The 22,032-nt window shown below is 39.1% G+C and overlaps 1 protein-coding gene across 2 annotated transcripts in view; it reads right to left on the reverse strand.

Moving 5' to 3' along the window:
* LOC104364813 (ephrin type-A receptor 3) overlaps positions 1–22,032 on the reverse strand; it is a 228,371-nt gene that overhangs the window by 77,504 nt on the left and 128,835 nt on the right. For both annotated transcript variants that reach the window (XM_033005159.2, XM_033005158.2), the window contains exons 4-5: positions 1,048–1,203; positions 240–575 (exon numbers count right to left, since the gene is read on the reverse strand). In XM_033005159.2, the coding sequence (XP_032861050.2) occupies positions 240–575; positions 1,048–1,203 (492 nt within the window). The remainder of the gene's footprint in view (positions 1–239; positions 576–1,047; positions 1,204–22,032) is intronic.

Below are 22,032 nucleotides of genomic sequence, written 5' to 3' on the forward strand. Positions count from 1 at the left end.
TGCTATTAGACTATTAACTGGGAACTGGGAGTTAATCATAACAGTCATGCTGCCAGGCCCTTTGACAGCAACACACACTGGGTTTGTTTCTGCTTTTACTTTTACTAGCACATTCAAGTCAATTAGTTACCCTGGCACATGAGCGGTTAGAGAGGCTCCTGTAAAATAGGAAAAGGAAAGAAAGGTACATATACTTCAGCAGTTTCAAGCAAAGAAAGGGTAATCAGAAAGAGACTCACCAGCCTGATTAGTTGTGATGCTGACAGCTGCAAATTGTCTGGAAAGTGTACTCAGGTCAGATACCCCATTGACTGCATCAATCTCAAAAGTGTAATTGGTATGTGCCAAAAGGTCCACTACTGTCACCGTGGTGTTGGTGAGTCCAGCCTGACGGGGTAAGAATCGCACATTGTCGCTACATGGCTCACACATCTTGATGTTTCCTCCACATTTTTTGCAAATGATGTTGAAAGTGACATCTTTCCGACCTCCAGTGTCAAGAGGCCAGCTCCAGTCCAGGATAACAGACGTCTCATTGATGTTAGAGATAACATTTCTTGGAGCAGATGGTGGTCCTATAAAAGGAAACAGGAAATCAGAGGGATGAGATTTTCTGTAGTGCTCTAAGATGGGAGTAACAAGGGTGCAAAAATATAAAAGTCAAAAACATAAACAACCAAACTCATCTAGTTATTTCCTGTAAGACTCCTGAAATATTTCAATGGACTACAGCCCTAGTCTGTCAAGGACCATGTTTCCTTATAGACAGACAGTACTCTCAGGGTGCAGTTCAGGACTGAGTTGAAAATATCAGTAGCAATTTAAAAATCCTAGCTCTCCTTCTTGAGGCGGATAGAGAACAAGAAGGAGAAAATGAAAACAGTGACATAAACCCAGCCCACCAATTTTTGGTAGCCTGTCCAACATGTAAGACATGGGAGGCAGTGGATGGCTGACTGTGATGGGACATGGGAGGAAGCAAGCAAGCTGCTGAGATAGAGATGGAGGAGCAAGAATGACAGCCCCGAGCATAATGATGCTACTCACTGGTGCAAGCCATGGATGGAGGGTCTTTCTCAGAGCGAAAGTAATTCTTTTCACACCTGCAGTTCAGAGATGCATCTTCATAGGTAGAGCTGTGAGGTGGGCATTTGGCACACTTCACATTGCCAGCAGAGGCTTTGTAGAACCCAGGTCGACAAGCTGCAAAATAACAGAAGCATAGTTTTATATTCCATGGATATCTCAATTTTAACATATGAGTTTGTTACTGCCCTGGAAACTATCCATATGTAGATCATATTTTGCAGACATTTATGGTCTAAAAATACAGATTTTTCTCATTGTGAGAGAGCTGGTGGAAATAAAGCCTCTCTGTAGAACAGAGCTCGTCATGCATTGACCTGGATTTGCATTCAATTTTACCTGGAAAACAAAATCACTGAGAAGAAACATTTTCTATGTTGCATTTTGAGAACTTCACTTATTTTTCTTCTCTCCTGGTTAATTTACCAAAACATTGGCCTTATCCTGCCTAAGAAGTTAACCTTATACTCTCTCTGCTGCCAAGGTTTGCTTACAAGGGCATGCTAATTGCAAACTACGTCTCTTCGGTTCAGCAGAACTAAGCAAGCCAAAACCATGAAAACAACAGGAACAGTGAAAGGTCTATTCCATTTCTGAAGGACCATGCATCAGGCTCAATGAGCTGCTTCTGATACTATCAGGAACTCGAATGGTCTGTATGAGGAGGATGTTTTTAACATTAACCCAGTCCTCTAGGGATGGTGCTGGAACCCACAAAAGCTCCTTCTGAAAAACTCTGGGTGGTGGTGTTTCATTAACACTAGCACAATCCCTCTGTTTTGACTCCTGTTGCATTTTAGACTGATTCAGTCCATAATTGCATCAGAAGAAAACAGCCTTTGAAGTAAGTTACAGAAATGAACAATTAACCAAATAACTTTTTATGAAAAACCTATGCAGTGAAATAACACAGTTGACATCTTTCCACCAAGATGATAGTACCATCTGAAAATAAATAAATTAAAAGAGACCAAAACCAGATAAGAATCATCAGACTCTACTGTTGAGCTGCTGCTTCCCCCGCAAGACACACATCATTCTCCAAGTGGAATTTACCAAGTAAAAACTTTCTGTCTGATACTGGTCACCCACAGGTCTGTACTCACACCTACAACAACCATACACAAACAGAAAACATAAAAGAAGAGAGTACATCTTAAAACACGTTTACCTTTTGCTACACTCTGGTTCCACAGCAAACATTGCCTAACACACAAGTACACAAGGAAAACCCCAATACATTTTCATTACAAATATAATGTGAAAAAAAAAGAGTAATACAAAGAAAAACACAACTTCTTTTTGTGCCTGAAGCCCAGACAGTTAAGCTTAGATAAAATTTCCCAGGACCTGGCACTGAATTAAATGGTAATTTGAAGCCAAAAGAACAGGTTCACTAGTTTTAGTGTAAGCCTAAACAGGGACACACTTTTTGGTTTTGCTTATGAAGATGAACTGATTTATAAATGGAGTATAAAACCCAAGATAGAAATATACGTGGTCTTTTGTGTTCAGTCATGCACTGCCCAAACAGAAAAGTGTTTGGATGGGCAGCCTTAGGTGGAAAAAAAGTCAGAATAAAAATCTCAGCATCTTTATAAGTGATGGAGGAGAGAGGGAAGCTGCAGCATTAAACTGGATGTTCAGCTTCCACATTATTGTCCATAACAAAAACCTAACTGAATATCTGGGTTAGGCAAATTTGTCAATTAGTTCCTGGTGCAGAAAACACCTGAATGAAAGGTGCTGGCAAGCAGAGAGAGAACAAATCCCTGTACAGTCCCATGTCCTGCTCTGAAACATCTTAATAAAGGAAACTCTCCTCACACTGCATCAAACAGTGTGAGAAGCACGAAATGCCTCACAAGAAAGCGCTAATCTCAGCCACTCTTCAGCACTTCACAGTCCTTGCAAATCAAGGCGCCTGGATGCAGCTGCTACCTCTGACTTCCATGCTAGCAAAGCAGCTGAGAAAAACACCTCCCACTCCTACTTCCCTCCCGCAAGCTCTGAGGAAAGGATCTGGAGTTTGAGCCTCCAAGGCGTGGGCCCAACAGGCAATCTGTGAAAGCAGAATTGATAAAAATGACCTTGTGGCCAAGTTCACAGAGCCTAACACCAACTCGCCTGATCTGGCACAGCCTGTCCTCCTTCAGCCAGAGTTTCTTGGGTTTTCACCTCCTCGAAGGCTGTAAAGGTGTTTGGGGATTTCTGTTTAACTTGAGGAAATAAAAGAAACTGAACCCACTCTTAAACGCCTCCACTAGGAGAAAATACAGCAGGGAACAGAGTTGGCTTTTTTGGTTTTGTTGTTGTTATTGTTGCAGCCTTTTAAGACTCAAAACTCATTCCCTCCCAATACTGCCCCACGATACATGCATGGGCTGTACCCAGAGTGAACCTGCTGGGTCTCCCTCCAGCTGATAAAGGAGCCTCAAATGATTTCACTGCCTCTGGGCACGGCACGGCTGTCCCTGGCCCTAAGACAACAAGCCAGGCAGGAAAGAACGGATGCCAATCCTGCTCTTACCAGCATTAGTAACTAAGCAAACACATTAAGGAATAAACATCACACTACATCTGTCCGGCTAATTACACAGCTAATTACAAAACTTCCCATGGAAACTTACCGCCAGGTATTAAACTCAAATGGTTTTGCTTCACCATATCTACTCAGCTTGAAGAGACATTTTTATATTTATGGGCAGGCATACACAAGACAAAGAGGTTTTTATGAATACATGCGGTATAATTTTTTTTTAATAATTTTATATACAAATTTAGTGTAGTGATTGGAAAAAGACTAATAATCGAAAACCTTTGTCATGTGGTTGGTCTTCCTAAAAGACAGAATTTCCACTTCTTATCAAGCCTAATTTATTCATAGCATCATAACACACTAGTATTTATTTACAAGATGGAACTACAATAAGACTGATTATTTGGGACACTTTGAAAGCACCTACCACCATCATTTGAATATGGCAATGAATTTAACATAAGTAAACAAGCTTGTGTATGAAATGGATAGCTGTTGTGGAGTGAGGAAGAGAAAGGAAGGAATCAAACTGCTCCATTAATAAATGTCTGTCTCATCCCTCAAGTGAAAACTTGTAGATCTCATTTAAGAAAAGGTTGTGGTGGTGTGGGGCCAGGGAGAAAGGGAAGAAAGAGGAGAGTGCAGGAAGCACCCAGGTAACATGACACCAGGTTTCTTCTTTTCCAGAGGGACAGGGATTGCATTGTTCTGAGCTTCTGCTATCATGGTACAGGGCAAGCAGTTGGGGCAGGGGGATGAGCTGGTTACATCCCTGCTGCCCCAGTATGCCCTAGTGAGGGCATCCCAATTTCATGTCTTCCCCTCAGGCTGTCTTGCACTTTCTGTCTTTGTCTGTCAGACCAATTCAAGATTATTCACAATTGCAGCCCAAAGGAGAAAAAAAAATGCAATTGTATTTGAAATTGAAGCTTGGAGAGGGGGGTGGCAATAGAAAATGTTGTCAATGTACTTGGTATTATTCTTTTCCTAGTAAGTTTTAAATTCTGATATATAAGAGAAAAAAATGAGGCCTCTACTTCAAAAGGCATTCATTTTTTTAATGTCTGAAAAACTGGATTATATGAACTGATGGAAGAAGGTTTGACTTTTTGAGGTGAATACCGTGGCTTTGGTTGCAGTCAGGTCGAAAATAAAAGGATTAGCATAGGAAGTCTTCACAGAATCTGTAATTTCATCATGGGAGCCAGCTGTGAACAGCAGTTGCTTTTTCTCAACATTTTCTTCTAGAAGCTAAGACATTTTCCTTTCTCTTACAAGGGAAGATGATGCAAGAGGAAGCAGATGCAACAGGCCAGGAAGAAAAACCTCTCAACACACTACAAGTGAGTAAAGGGAACCTTGAGAGTTTTCACATACATGATATAAACTGTACAGTGAGGTGGTTTGGCTTTGCTTCTTCAGAAGGTCTCCTCAAGTCAGATGTCCAATACTTGTTGGCCCCTGTGACAACTCCAAACTGCAATATTATTTTAATGCTGTATGCAGTCTGATTTCAATCTCTTTAATGTGAGTGCAAGACACACTGACTTTACTGAAGTCACCTAGTGGTAAGAATTTCAGGACTGCAGTTTTCCTTGTTACTGTACGAAAATGAATTTCCTTGAGCTATAACTGCTGAGTCCGTCACAGAGACAGAGACTTGGGAAAGTTATTTCAGTGAATGAAAAACAAATACATGCAAGCAATCTATGGTAGCTACTGCTCCAAGAAATGTGACCGTCTTCTTTTCAACAGCAAAGTGAATTTTGCCTCTGTTTGACCAATCTGTTTGAGATGAAAAAATGGTCCTAATTAAGGATTAAATGATTATTTTCAATTTGATTTGATTTTAAATTAAAATATAAAGGTGTTAGTAAATAAGATCATTTTAGTATTCAGACCCTGCAGCCCCCTATACCCAGAGCAATACCACCAATTCCCAGCTGCAAATACCAGCTGATGACCTGTGCCCGCACTGCCTGAGTGAATGGCTTCCCAGCCCCAGTGCTCCAGATCTGACAGGACCCATTTCCCTGCCCAAGGTCAAAGCAACCCTGTATTTGCAATGAGCTGCAGTCCCACAGGAACTTTGCTTTTTGTGCTCCGAGTAGAGGTGTAATGCTTCAGGGCAAGGCTCAAGCACCGCGACGCGCTGGAAGCAGATGTACGCAGCCACGGAACCGGGTGCGCAACGGGCAGCATCCACCAAGTGATTGAGTGTTTCCTTCCATTGCTCATCTGCTGTTCAATAAAATGGCCTGAGAGCAAAATGCCATTATGGCATTAAACTACAGCATTTAGAAAAGAAGGGAATTCAGTCATAAACCTGTAACGTTCATAGATACCTTAACACTTCCTCACAGAGCCTTAGCAAGACGGGTGACAGCAACCCTGGAACAAGCCTCCTGTACCTGTCCCCAGCAGAGAGGACAGGGAAGCATCCCCCATGGGATGTATGGTCTGTGCGTGTGGTCTGCGTTAGAGAAGCTTTGCAAACCACTCTCACTGTCACCCGTGGAAATGGCATGGCAGGTCCTTCTGATGGACCTGAAGCCACAGGATGCCTTTTGGCTGTGCAGGTGTGCTGGGAAGTGAATGCTACCAACTGGCTCACCTCGACGCCCATGTAGAGCCTTGAATCTTTGCAATGTTCTCAAGTCCATTTCAGAAGCACTTACCATGGCTCTTTCTTCTCACCACGCATATTATGGTCATGCTCTGGAGATGCCAACAGCACTATGTTTATCACCAGTAACAGAATTGCACGTTCACCCACCCATACATACACACGCACAGGCAAGAGTGAGATGTAACACAGCTGTCAGCTTGTGAAAATGGATGGCATAACAAGCAGCATAGATTAACCTTATAAAACTTTCAAAACCATTTTACTTTTTTCGGGTGAGTCATTTCTTACCCTTCTTGTGCTTGTTTGTATATTTGAAAAACAACAAAAAGGTGAAAATCGTGATTAACTTTAAATGAAGATTTAAAAACTCTTCATTTCGCACTTCCGTCATGAATTATATTCAGCCATACGTATTACTCTTGCTATATTAAAAATAACACTATATAGAAAAATAACACTATAAAACTCCACCACTCACTCAACCCAGGACAATATGGTATAGCTCTGGCTCAGATGCACAAAGTGTAGGAAATGAAGGTAGAATTCTGCCCTGAGTCATCCCGCCCTCGGTTTGTATCACATGTCATTCACAACACTGCAAATATCTCATTTTTAACTCCCTTGTTCACTACGGCACCCCTCTCAGCAGGAAACAATACCTTACAATATAGGTTTCCTACAAAATGCCTCAGAGCAGGGAAACCATCTTCAGCAGCTCTCGTTGTCCGTTAGTATATGAAAAGCCACATAATCTATGGCATTAGATATGTGCACATCTTCTCTCTCCTGGGCCTCTCAGTACCTTCTTGCATACCCACCTAGCCCAAACAGGCTTCTAAAAATTTCAATTATTATTTCCATTGAACTTAAGACACGCTTTTTGTCACCAGATCCGGATAAACAGTGAGACACCACTTAAGGGAGCAGGTCCCAAAGCTAAGTACTGCTCCTTACAGTGGAAGCAGGGGTACAGGGCTGAGTGTTACTGCTACGCTTTGACAATGCCCTGTACCTGCCAGGGAGGAGAGAGAGGTGGCCCCAGCACCCCTCAGCAAGCAGGGATCCCCACGAAGGGCTGCTGCGCAGGCAGAGCATGCCTTCTCTCTGCTGGTCCATGGCACTGGCACGTATGCTGTCTCTGCTCAGGGGAGGAGGGAAATCAGATTGAGAAAGACTTTAGTGAGCGCTAAAAGCTCTGGCGAGGACTGACCCCATTACGGTCAAGGTAAGAATATCCCCAGAAAGAGGTAAGGACACTGGCTTTCCCTCATTTCCCATGGGGTTCTATTCTGTTTGTTGGGGAAATAAAAACTTACAATTAATCTTAGTATTCTTTGTATTCTTACATTGTCTTCCCTGTAATCTTCGGCACACTGTACAAAACACCTGAAAGAATCACAGAACAGGTAGCACTGGGACCAGCAGCAGAAGCAACCTAGCCATTTGTGCTAAGCATTATAAGCAAAACAATAAAATCTCATGTTGTCTTTTATGTGCATGAGACATACTTTTCACTCTGAAAATGTAGGCATAAAACTAAAAGTTGCATTTTAAATATGAATTCCCACGGCTCCTGTCATTATTAGCTGTGCAACAGCATTGGAAAAATGCAACTGTTTATTACTATAACTTATCTTTGGGGAGGGAAACTACTGCAGAAGGAAACATGCATCATATGTGTTTTTGCATCTCTAGACTGGAAAATAGAGTAATCACAGCCAAAGCCACTGAAAGATTTGAAGAACAACCACAGCTGTCCACTGCTAGAAGAAACCAACAATTAACAAAACTGATGCAATTTCTTTCCTATCACTAGGCCTCCTCCAACAGTAAGAGACCAATAATCTGAAGTCTGAGGAAATGACCTCTCTTCACTCTTTCCAACCCCTCCAGTCTTTGTGCCAGCAGGATGGACTGTGCAGCATGCATGGGGCAAGGATTCAGTGCACTGTGACACTAAAACGCCTCTAGAAAAATACTCTTTGAAATGAAAACTCTTCATTTTTTACACCTGAAAGCTGCTGCTAGCACAAAACCCCCCCCACATTCAGTAGTATTTCATCTTACTCATGAGTAAACTTCTGCTTTTTCCTCCCCACTTCATATTTTATAGCGATCTGTGACCTTAACATATTTTAATCAGATGCTTTTTAAATTGGCTTTATTCCCAGGTCAAGTCATTCAGCAGAAACAATTCCTGTTCTTTGTTTAATAACTGTTACTGGCAGACATATTAATTATATGTACATAAGAGATAGCTTTATCCTGAGGGAATAACACTGCACCTTTCAACTGCAGTCTGTAATAGCTCCATATTATGCCTTGCAGGCTTCTGTATCTCTTTTTATGAAGTGCATTACAGCCGTGATTGCTACCAGCAATATTGTTGAAAGTGCATTGTCAATGATAGTAGGTCTAAAACACAGCATTACAAGCAAAGATGTTCTTGCTTGTGCGTATACAAATATCTTATTTCAAAATGCATAAGGTTTTTCAGCTTATTTGAAGGGAAAATAAATCTTTCATTAATAGCAAAACATTGAGAACCACAGTCTTGATTCAGAATTAAAGCAAAATAAATAACGTTCTACCTTCACTCCACCCATACTTAGGGAATCACTTCAAACAAGTATTTAAACGGAGAATTTAATAAACACATGTTTGTAAGCACATTCACTTTCCCTAAACAAGATGTTTTTCTGAAGCAAAGCCTGGAAACACTGAGATATACTGAGCTATTATTTTGTCAAACAAAAAAATTCCATGTTCTGTTTTTTTTAAAATTTAACCTAATCCACACAGAGATAAAAAAAAATAACTTCCTAATTCAAGAAGCATTGTAAAAACACAAACAAAAAAAAAAATCTAAATTAGAGAAATACCAGAAAAAAACCCCAACAAAACAACAGCATCAGTTCAAACAGAAGAAAAAATGTTGCACAAACACATGCACAAGAAAGATTTAAATGACCGTTTGGCAAGGATAAAAAGTAAAGTGATGATTTTTCCTTGAACTAAAATTACACTATGGACTCCTCAAAGACAAACTAGATGTAGGAAAATGTTTTCTAACATCAGGCCAAGTGTGCCACAAAGGGATAACTGTGGTACCGGTCTGGTTTAGTCTTTCCTCAATCTCCCCTATCTATGTCAGGACACTTAAAAAAATCCAAAACCACAAACAAGAACAACCAACCAACCCCCCTGCCCCCAAAGCAAACCAAACCGACCTGGTAGACATAGCAGCCTCTGTCCCACAGGACACAAGCTCTTGGGAAGATATTTCCTTTCCAACTCAGTGGAAAAATCAAGACAGTGACTGCTAATCCTCCCAGGCTAGATTCAGCTAGTGAGTAAAAACCAACTCTTATAATTTGGGGATGTTTATATAATTTCACTGTTCCCAAACCAGGCCAGATTAACAGGTTAACATTACAAAAAAGTAGTATAAATAAAGAAGATCAAATTAATTATCATGGAGATTACATCTAGCCCTAGCACTTACCCTGTTGCCTATCTTGCATCTAATGGTAGCACAACGTGAAAGTGCAAGAAAGAGGCCAACAGGGGATGATCATTTGCCATCCCTCATTATTTCACCCTCATCCCTACAACCTAAATATTATTTCAACAACCTGGAATCCCATGGTTTGATATATCTGCTAATTTTTTTTTTTTAACCAAATTTTACGTTAATCCTCCATTATACTGTGCTTCATGTAGAATATCCAATTTTCTTTTGCTAATTACTGGTCTCAGTGCATTTCTCTGACATTCCTCTCCAGTCTAGGTCACCAATGTGAAGTGAAAAAATACATCCTTCCTTCAGTTTATCTTCAGATTGGGTAGCTTTTTAGCCAAATCATTGTATCCTTGGTTCTTATTATGAGACAGGGAGACCAGCTGCTCCTGATGTATCCTCTCTAAGCCATTCCTTGCCTTACAAAGATCTATCATGAACTCATCTTCTCTGTTATGAACAAACTTTTCAATCAGCTTTTATAGAAATAACTTCTATGCCTTTGATTATATTCATCTCTAGTTCTGCACTGTCATTTATCAGGTGGAAAATGCTCTTATTCTTTCCATAACTCTTCTGATGAAACTGATTGATTTATATATTGGACTACATTTTATCTCTTACCCTCTGTTTCTAACACATTTGGGTCTTTGTTTCATTTTTTATTTCCAGCAATTCATTCACTAGGCTTACCTCTCCTGGTTGTCTGTGTCAATGCACATCTCCCAAGCCAAAACAGTTAATTTAGACATACAAAAATTCTGCATTTGCTCTCTGGGAGGAGGGGAAGATGATTTTGCATTTACTAAGGCTGAATATTCTTTTGCAACTTTCCACCCCTGTTAAAGCATACAGGAGATTGTTGCTGTCCCCATTTTGCAGGTGAAAAAAATTAATGCAGAACAGACTCCAAATCCAATGTTCTTTCTTCCAGTGACACCTTCTAATCGAAATGTTGCATGGTGGGTTGTGTGATGTTACGAAGAGCTCAGCCCAGCTCCCCAGTGACATAGGTCCACTACTGCAATTAGCATGAATTAGTACTTTTGTTAGTAGTCTCAGCAGAGCTGTCAAATTAATTGGAAAAGAAATTTAACACATGCCTTTCCCCTTAGAGATATTCTTTCAGGTCAGGGTTGAGGCATAATGTTTGAGCAGCGTAGGGGAAGCTTATGTTCCTTACACCCTTGCTGAACCTGCTTTGTTGATAAAAAGAGAGGACTTTGGTTTCTGGAGCTGTTAATCCAGTACCTGCCACAAGCAGCCCACTGACATAAAAAAGACAATCAATTTTATAACACTGAAATATTCCATCTGCGGGTAAAAAAATAAAAAAGGCCCAATTAATGTCCAATGGCTAGAATATCTATAAATTCATTTTTCATGAATGCTCACTTTCTCGCATCTCAAAGTAAGTGCTTTCAGTTTGTTCTAATTTGCAGAAGTATCCAAAAGATAGTGCACTGTTTCCCCAATTTTAAGGTACTTTTTGATTTTAACCACTAGAGATAAGACATGGCTAGATGCATAAAAGCCTCAAGGTTCAGGAAGCAAGCACTGGAAATGCTACACTGTCTTTTTTTTTTTTTTTTTTGTTAAGAAAGTTGACATCTTTAAACACTCAGATTAATAGGAGATGAACGAAAAGGTAAAAGCATGTGTCTATGCCTTATTCGATGAGGGCTACTGAATCCCTTACTGTTAGTTTCATTGCCAACCACTGACATATTGCTGCTTGAATTCACTGAGAAGTGATGTTGGGAAAGGGAAGCTCTTAAGAAGAGAAATGGTGCAGAAATGGAAAAATTCCTATGGTGTAAGGTGCTGTCATTACTTGCTGACATAAATCTGAGATGTAATTTAGGGTATCAGAGCACAGTTGTAATTTGTAACAGCATACAAGAAATAGCCATTGCTTTGCTAGTGATGCTGTTAATGTCACTTAATGGATGCATCTACATAAATGTTTTAGTTCAGATCTGGAGACCACTTTTAAAGCAAAACTCTAGTCCTCCTGCCGTAATATAGTTCACAAAGTAAAGTGTCTCCAGAGCACATGAATAGGTACACTGGAACATGCTCTCCCTGGTACAGAGAGTCTACTGGACCTGACTAGAGATATTCTTGAGTAAAATGCGCTCAAATGGTTATAGTATTGGCACAGGGTCCTTCATAGCAGCTGCTTAACGTTACTTATCTGCTCCTACTTGGCCACTCTACTTGTTCATGTAGACTGAACTCATGATTACCAGCCTTCAAATACCTCAGTGCAGTCAGCATTGCTAAAATTGTTACATATTTCCATAGGAACAAAGATTCAGTAAGCCCTGGTAATGGAAAAAGAGGACAATTTTATTATTGTAAAGCCATTAAACATATAACCACAAATAAACCGACATTATCATCTGTATTTTACCATGTTTAATAGGCTGTAGAATAGGCACAAAGTGAAGTTTCCATTATTACTAAAGACAGGATTTAACCAGAAAACCAAAACATTATGGCTTCATTATCGTCATAACAGCCTCTCTTCTTCAGGTGCCTTTTTCACTGACTGTATTTTCATCCTTCCAGTGGAAAGCCTGAAAATGAAACAGTTATGGCCTCTGGGGACATCTGTGCATTGACAGTCTTCTTCTCACAGCTGAAAGAAAAGCCCAAGGCTTTTCCAGAACTATCTAACCACTCAAGTGCAGTATTTATACATTGTGTTCTTTAGCTTTTATCTGGAATTCCTTGGTATGCTGCCTTTTTAAAAGAGAACTCTTAATTACTTAACATGCATTTTCTATGCATGTATTAAAAATGTCTAGCTTTGCAGGGTAAGCAATTATCTGCTGAACAAAAACCCAATTAAATGTAAATTAAAAAAACCCCCACAGTTCAGCATTTTTATTCACTAGCCTGATACCTGTGTGAATTCAAGGGGGGTAGAATCTCAGCTGTTTAGAAAACAAAGAATCTGATGTATTGCATTTTACAGGGTGTTTGTTACAGAATTAAACATCTCCTTGTAGCGAGGAAGCTTTACAAACAGTAACAGCAGCATGAACTCAATATTCTCCAACAGCGTTAACTTTGCAATGCAGAAAATTAATCAGAAAGGAGAGGAAACTAAGTTTCCAGTATTGCATTCTGTATATATTTTCTCTAACAAATGACACTGTGTGCTAGTATAAAATGCCACATATTCAATTAACAGTTTTCAGTTCCACTGAAGCTCAACACTATCATCAAATTGACACCACTACGTTTTATGGGGAAAAGAACCAAAGATATAAAATATATTTCATGATTTTGCATTGATTTATATAAAAGCTTGTGCTGTATAGACATCATACTATTTTCTGACTGAAGGAAGAATATTGTAAACACAAAGGATTTAACCACACCATTGTTTTTATTTTATTTTTTCCATTTCTTGCTTTTAACAATTCAAAAGCAGAAACGACATAACAAAGTCCTCAAAAGCTGACAGCATCTAGGTAAATCCACCATGAGATATGAAATTCTGCATCTATCACTACCAACTGATGCAGAAGAAGGCTTGTGGTGGGCTTTTTTTCTTCTAGGAATATTCCCCCACCTACTCCCACTAGAATCCTGTGGAGATTACTAAGACTTTTGAGCCACACACTCTGCATTTGAGCTCAAAATAATTTTTCTTCTTCATCTTGGAAATAGGGAAGTCAAGTTACAGCTAGCTATTTTGCTTAGCAAAGCTCTGATCAGAGATCTGTTTCTAAAAGACCTATTTTACTTCTTCAGACCATATCAGGTCATAAAACCTGATGGTACATTTGATAATGAAGTAAATTATATAGTAGGATATTGAACCAAAATTGAACCTTACTGGGTCAGGGCAGTCCATTGCTGTCTAGATTATAAGTGATATACCATCATGGTGATGTATATAAAACACAGGAAATTGTTACATATTAATAGAATAGTAGTTTAATCAGCCCTCTGAAGAATATCCAATATATTCAAGTACAGACATATTTTGATCTGGTTATAACTGTAGTGAAAGGCCTGTATTTTATTATTTCATAAAGCCTTTTAAATCTTCTATTATGTGCAGAAATTAAAACAAGTTATAGCCATAGAGAGTAGAGCAAATCTCAAGACAAGAAGAAAGGTTTTATTCTTTCTTGGCTAAGTCACATATTCAGTATTTCTATTTATTTATATTATTTTGAAGAACAAAAAAACATCTAGAAGAAAGCACTCTGAACACACTAAAGTTACAGCAAAATAGTACAAAATAGCACATAAAACCAAACAATAGCAGGTTTGTTGTGTCCAAGAGACTGGACACAAAATTTGTTTTATTGCTAACTGAAAAATCAAGTTAAACAAGTAAGTTCAGATAACTGAAAAATATTCTTCTCATAGCTTTGCCAAAAGCAATGAAAGAAAAGCATACCTAAGTCCTCTTTTTTTTTTTTTTTTTTCTTCCATCACCATGTATGTCATGCAGCAAGAAACTCTACCCCTTCTGCCATGATTCTCATAAATTTCCTTGCAATGTCTGGGCTGTTCAGAGGTTCAAGACAAAGCAGTGAAGGCTGCGAAGGCACAGAGCCTCACTGACCACAGTATCCCCCACCTCGGAGCACATTTCTGAATGCACTGTCACCCACAGCAATAGATAGCAACGGATGGAAGACCCCAGCACTATTTAACATGGGGTATATAGCCTATTTCTAACAACACCAAGGATTATACTGTTGTACATGAACAGAGTAGCTAATTTCTCCAGTGAAAATAATCACGCAAAAGAAAGTTTGTTCTAGAAAAACTAAGTTACAACAGAAATAATTTTCTGATTATTAGTATGACATTGACTGGGACAACTGGTTTCCAGCATACACAACATTATAAGCTTTTTGTCACTAAATACTACATTTGAAAAAATTGCTAATTGATCATCGAACAGCAGACATCATTGGGCACTGGACAAGAAACTCCCCTTCCAGACTCTGATTCTTAATTCAGAATCACACTGAGATAGATAAAATGTTGGTAATACCATGGCCTTGCTCTACAGAAAGACCTCGAGGTACCAGAATGCATTAAAAATTATTTGTTTTTCAACAAACAAGATATAAATCCTAGAGAGAAATGAGATCCTAAGAATCCCTGCTGTCCTCCCAAGATGGCACAGAGAGGAGAATAGCAAAAAGGTTCCTCCCTGACTCAGTAAGTCATTACACATCTCTCATCCATTACTAGCCACGTGCGTTTCTGAGAACCCAGGACTGATAGATCAAAATCTACACCTGAAGTAAAGGCTTTGCAGGTTGGTTAGATCATGTATAAGCTTCCTGGCTGCAGCTGGAGCTCCAGCCCCGTGCATGGATGCTGTGTGCACCGCAGGTGGAAGCCAGCTCCTGAGGCAACCTGCTGCCTTGGTGTGGCTCGTCCAGAGCCTGCACAGGGATTCAGGCTGGCACAACACTGGACAGCTAGAAGAGGTTACTTAAACTGTGTCTTTCTGCAAAGCCATAGTTTAGCAGATCATGAACTCTCAATTTCCCCACCAAAACCACAGAATAAGCATGTATGTCAGTTGTAAGCATCCCAAATGCAGTTTTTCTCCTGTATACAGTGGCTCTGTTCTTCAGACAGATGAATCCAGTTAGTGGAAGTATGATAGAAACTTGGTAACAATAAATGCAAAACCATTCATAAGCATGCTCTGCGGCCAATATAAACCTCAGTGCCCGTGTAAGTAAGTATAGCTTTCACAGATTTTTTTTTTTCTTGCTCCTCTCTTTGCTGCCTGCACTGTATGTCAGATTAGTAGTATACAACAAGCGATTATGATAGGCAAGTATAACTGCATTTTGAAGGTACTGTCAAAATGCATTAGTGAAATGCCATATTATAGCATAACTAATCTGAAATGATCTTCCATGAACATGAACATCACTAATACGGTGGTCTGCTGTACTGACATCATGAAGTAAGACTAAAACAGCTTTCCATGGTTATAAACCTGGCACTGCAGATGCACCACACCATAGCAGCTGATTAAGCACAGGCATCCCCACCTGGTGCCAAGAAAATGGCACACACAATCCTTTATTTTGGTTTGTTCCCACCTTATAAATGAACTGTGCAGTGAACATCCTTTGGACTGCCTTCAGTACTGACAAAATGCCCTTGTCTGAACAATGCATTGCCAGCAATGTAAAGGCAGGTAGCTTACTCCAGTACTGTTACAATTTTCTCCACTGCTCTGTGCTGCTTAGGACAGGGATTATGAGCTGCTGTGTACAGGACCAGCCAGGAAGAGGGATTTGCACTGACTGGGAAGACAGTCATTCAGATACAACTACAGTTACGTTTTTAACTCTTCCCTAAGCTTTGCTTCTACATTAGGACTTGACGTTAAGGAATGTTTTGCTCTCTTCCCACTCCTCTTGGTTACAGCAAACACTGAGTTAAACATGTTTACAGCAAATACCTGAAATAGGCTAGCAGCAACTACCCTTGTTATTCTTGATGAATAATGTAACTGAAGAGCTGTAATACTTATAACTGATTTAATAGCTGCCAACAGTCCCAGTTTAGAAAGGAGTGATGCAATGCATGTACATTTGTCTTGAATCATATTAATCCCCCCTGCTACCCTGCAAGCAGTTGGAAATGTTACTGCCCTGCCTGCTCAGTGGCACTGTCCTTTAGCTTTGCTTTATCTGTAGCAATGGTTCTCCGACTCCTATCCTCAACTTTTCGTAAATTACTCTGAGACTGATAATACCACGATCAATTCAGCATGAGACTCCCACCAAATTTAATAGGTAGCGACTTCCAAAGTTCAGAAGCAAAGATTAAACTCGGTGGATTATTGTGGGGAAGAAGGAACAGCTTTTTCCAGAACTAGCTCTTCTAATGAACAGAGGGCCACGTGGATCATGTTCTCCACACCCTACAGTTCTTTCACTCTGAATCTGTAGGGGGGGGAAACAATTATCTAAAATTCACCAGAAGAAACATCCAACTGCCTACTGGCCGGGGGCAGAAATTCTAGACTTCTGGCTTGTAGGATGATTTGTACCTATCGGTCTTTGTATATCTGCACTAATGACAGCTGTGAAATGAAAGCTAGTTTTACAGGCACGTGACTTGTTAGAGAATAGAAACTGCTGTTACCAATTCTTTCTACCCTCTTGAAAATACCAATTGTTAATATCACATTACCAAATCCTAGATTTGCATTTAATACTGAAAATCCATCCCCTCCACGCACTCTCCAAAGTCCCAATAAGGTTTGGATATTTTTATCTCATTCGTCTTACAGGCTTTTCTCCGTCTTTTACAACTGTGGCACAACAAAGACAGAATAGGAGTTATGGCTCAGCTAGTAACGAAGGAAATTATCCTATAAAAAGCATCTTTCCCCTGAAACTCCCAGATTACAACGTGCTTACTTCACAAGGTTAAGGCAACATGATTCCAGCCTCTGCAAGAGAATAACAAGACTTCCAAAGTGGTGGGGGAAGAAAAATAAAGCTCTACGACATTGGGTATGCTTCTCCATGGTGGCTTCACTGTATATGGCTAATATTCAGCTATTTTAAGCATCTATCACCAAGCAAAACCAGCCCGTTTCCCTCTTGCATGTGAAACATATGGGAAAGGATACAGTTGAGCTCCCTCTCCCTTCTTCTCTACCTTTTGACTACTTCAGATTCTGTTACAAAGAGACCTTTCTTTAAGAAAAGGTTTAAAAATTAAACCTGTGGCCCTTTCTAAGGCCACTTTTGATTAGGTAATTTCCATTACAGAAAAGCATTGTACAGCCAAAACAATTTCATAATGAAGCGTGTAAGCAAACATTAAGGTGAATTTTCTACTGGACCGTAAACTGAGGAAAGGAGTTATTTAAGGACATAAGGAAAACGGTAGAAAATAATTATAAAACAACAAGAGGAGGAGGGACTAAATATTTTTAATTAGCATTTTACCCACCTAATTTCTGTTATTTTCAAATAAGCTTACTACCTCAACATTCATTTGCACTATGATACCACAGTCAAAGTAAAAAGTAGAAGCCGCGTGCGATATCTAAGTAGTATCCTTCCTAACAAAGGAAAAAGTTCCTATGATATTTTCATAGCCAAATATTCTATGAATTCCAGATTACTAAAATAACTCAGTTTTATAAGAGCTCTTGAAACAATTCCAACTTAAGCAAGAAAAGAGTTGGCTTGGATGAGTAGCTAGGAATCCATGTGATTATTCAGTCTTCATGTTCGCTAAATTTAACAGTGGCTCTTTGGGGGTGGGCTCCCAGAGATGAGACAAAGAGGGCCAGGTTAGACACTGCCAAGTTCAGTGGTGAAAAGCTTGGAGTGACAAGCTGGTTATCTAATTGTTAGCAGCAGGCAGCAGCAATTTTAAGTAGCAAATTCATATGTTCAGGGGTTATGCAAAACAAGAATAATTTACAACAAATTGGTATCAGGAGCACTTTTAATCAGTCATAATCTGAAAATCCTGAATTCCCATTAAAGTAAATTGGAATTGCATTTGCTTCTACCTAGCCTGATTTTGACTGCAGGAATGTTGGGTAGCAAAAACAGGTTAGTAGGGGCTTGGCTTTACCTACAGACTTTATCTCTCTGATTATATACACGAGACTGGGAAAAATAGTATACTAAATAATGGAAAACTTATTAAAAAGGTATTATACAGGCCAGTCTTTTGCCCACATAGGAAACAGGGTCCAACTCTGAGCCCAAGAGATCCCAAAAGATTGATTGACTGATCAGCTACTGAAGCAGTGACTTAGTTCAGAGGTAGATAAGAGAACAGAAAACATAAGAAGTGGGGGGAAAAAAACCCAATGCTCTCCTCTGGAAAATTTAAAAGATTGTTTTGAGGAGTGACACCAGTGAAAGGCAATGTGATCAGATTATAAATAATAAATAACCAATCAGCATGGGAAAAATAGGTAAGGAGGTAAGGTTGGTCCTTCCTCTGGGGAGAGACTGAAAGTTCTCTCAAGATCCCTGTCTGCCCACTCCGATGGCCCTGCAGTAAGGTCCTTCCTTCCTCCCTCCCACCTCAAGACAGGGCTAGAAATTTCTTTGACATGCCTTTAAAACCCATGAGAAAGAAATACTTTTGCATCACCACATATTCACAAATAGAAAAACAGACAACAAACAACAAGCACCTAGGACTGATCATGGACAAAAAGAAGACACCAGATGAGAAGACTATTTGTCCCCATCCATTCTACATGTTAGACCCCAAGTTTTGTAGAATTACACCAGTAGGTGTAATTCTGGCTAGGGTATGTTTTTCTCTTTCAGCAATTGATTCAGAAACTTTTGTGTATCAATATTTTTCTTAGCTGCATCTTCATATTTTACTCTGAAGCTTTATGTTTTTATAACCAGCAATAAGATAAGACCAATCCTCCTTTGCAGCACCTGAAGCATGCTCCTAACGGATACATTGGAAGAAACACGTGCAAAAAAAATTTAAAAATAGTATCTTTCAGAAATTCATCTCAAAATCATCACAGAAATAGGCAGAGTTTAAACATGATTGACTAGCCACATCATAAAAGGTTACCATGAGCAACAGTAACTGCATTTGAGTATGTTTTTCACCTGGTGCAAATATAAGACTGTAAAATGCACTTGTATAAGCTTTCTTCATAGGTTACTGTGAGCTACAGGCATGGCAAATCCTCACCCCCCCTCTACGCCACAATTTATTCAGCTGCAGCAACTTCTGTGCACAGCTAATCTATAAGACAACAACTGCAACCTGTATTAAACCATTGCAACAGGTTTCAGCAGATCCAAAGTAATTCAACCATTCACCTGTGTTCAGTGTGGAAAAATTCAATACAATGTTATTTTGGTTTGCTGATGCTAATCACATTTCAGGTAACTACTAGAGAAAGATGGACCACCTAAATGTGTGTATTAACCTGTTTTAGTTCCATAACTGTAAATCTGTCTGCACATCTTCTGCTTATGAGTTGCTTATATCAGATTGTCTTAAATAGCTTCTTAATCAATTCCAGTTAAAATTAGACTGAAATTAAGCCAGGATCTATACAAGAGCAGCACTAGTTTAAATAAATCAACCAACCACCTCATCTAAAGCTACACAGTTTGCTGATGCGCTAAACAAGAATATAAGCAATAAACCCAAGTAAGAGTTTCTTAAATCAGAATAACATCCACACATGTATGTGCAATTATCTAATTAAGCTCTTCTCACTAATCAGGACATCAGCATATTTAACGGAAAATCTGGATGTGAGCCAACAGGATTTCCTGATAAACACAGATCACAAATCTATTATAAAATGTCTGATTTTGACATTTCTAAAATTTCTGTGGGAAAATCTCAACGCACACTGGAAAGAAGCCAAAAACATACAAATTCTACAGCAGTAGTTTAATGATTTAATACCCCAATTTTAGGACAGGACTGCTAAGTCCCATCTTGTCTTATTTTTCCAGTCTCACTGTCTTTCCACAATAGTTTTCCAGGACTTCTCTATTTTCCACTTTGCTTTCTTTACTTAGTCAAGCATTTATTGAATCTTCTTCCTCACCTCAGAGCCACACCACCACTACAGCACCTGTGACAGCTCTCACACATTTGATCTGTCCTAGGTGGTCACTCTAGTGTGCAAAATAAACCACACCAAAACATCACAGTTGTGTTCTCATTATGTGCTCCTTTTCCTTTCACCTGTGCAGTTAGATTACAAGAACAATTTTATGTGATTTCCTACAGTCTTATTATCACACAGATACAGCAGAATATTTCCCTAATTTTTCAATGAACAATTTTTAATTTTCCTTAGAGGTGGTGGCTAGAAATGATTTCCCAGATGACCTACAAATGAGACTTTCATCTTCACAGTGGCCTCTCAAATGCCAGTCACCCATCCAGTATTCTTATTTTGAAGCTGTTTTATTTACTGCTTTATTTCCTTTAACATGAAGCTTGGTGAATGAAGCTACTTCTAGGATAACTAATAATTTGGACAATGATTGATTTCTGTTAGCTCAATCTATGATAATTCAAATGTTCCTTGTTAACTGATATTTGCCCAGAAAAATATAAATATATATATAATATTATAATATGTATTATATCTATATGTATAAATATATTACTTACATATATAAGGAAAAATGTATAAGCACTAATAAATTCAGTAATATTAGTTGTGGAAATTACTTATTTTGGAGAACAATGCATATATTCCATTATTTACTGTTTTATATTCCTAAACATAAAATATAAGAAACTTAACACAATCATTTTCAGTGTTGGCATGTTGATTTCCTTTAGCTATCTGTTGTTTAATTAAGCTAAACATAGTTCTTTGAATATCTGAGAGACAGAGTTGCCCAACATTACTAAGAACAACCTGTGGTACTGTGCAGAAGTTCAGGTTCTCTTCCATGTAAAGCTGATGCAAGAAGCAGACTACCAAACATATTCCTATTTCAGAATAATCCTTTGTTGGAGTTCAAGATTTCTACATCCTACACTCAGTGAAATGGCCTACTGAGTTCCAGCCTGTTCCACCTCTTTACAAATATTCATTCATTATATGACTCCAAGACCTACAACTCCTTACACGGCTCCTGAGGCTACACATGACTGGAGCTGGGCAAAAACAATGCAAAATTCCTTTGTTATCCCACCTGCTGATTTTCTGCCACTTACTGAGACTAAGACCAGCACAGAAGAAAGGTAATAACAACATTCTCTGGTTTATTTTACTGGTGAACTTTGGTATTCATAATGAAAGAGAGAGGAAACAAAATAATAAAAGGAAAGAAGAAAGAAAAAGATCATCGGTTATAATAAGCTGTTAAAGTTTTATTTTAATATAAAGGATTTGATGCATGTGAGCCATAAAATAAAAAAATAAAATAGTATTGGGAACAGCACTGTCAAAATACAGTAGAAGAACCTGCACAAAAAATATTTCCCAAGATAAAGGGATATGCTGGCAGAACAAGCACATACATTGACTAATATGAAAATAAATACAACCACATTCAGAGACATTCTGGAATGTCATCAAGGCAGTATCTGAATTCTCCAAGGACTACTAGGCAAGTCCAAGGATATTACCCATCCCCATAGAAAGGGCTGGGCTAATGCTACTGCAGATGTGGCAAATGCAGCTGACAAGACTAAATAAATGGATTTAAAACTTCAGTCAGTCCATATGGGGCACCTGAGAGAAATCAA

The sequence above is a fragment of the Tyto alba genome, unplaced genomic scaffold (assembly GCF_018691265.1).
Source record: "Tyto alba isolate M040663 unplaced genomic scaffold, T.alba_DEE_v4.0 Super-Scaffold_14, whole genome shotgun sequence".
Classification (NCBI taxonomy): Eukaryota; Metazoa; Chordata; class Aves; order Strigiformes; family Tytonidae; genus Tyto; species Tyto alba.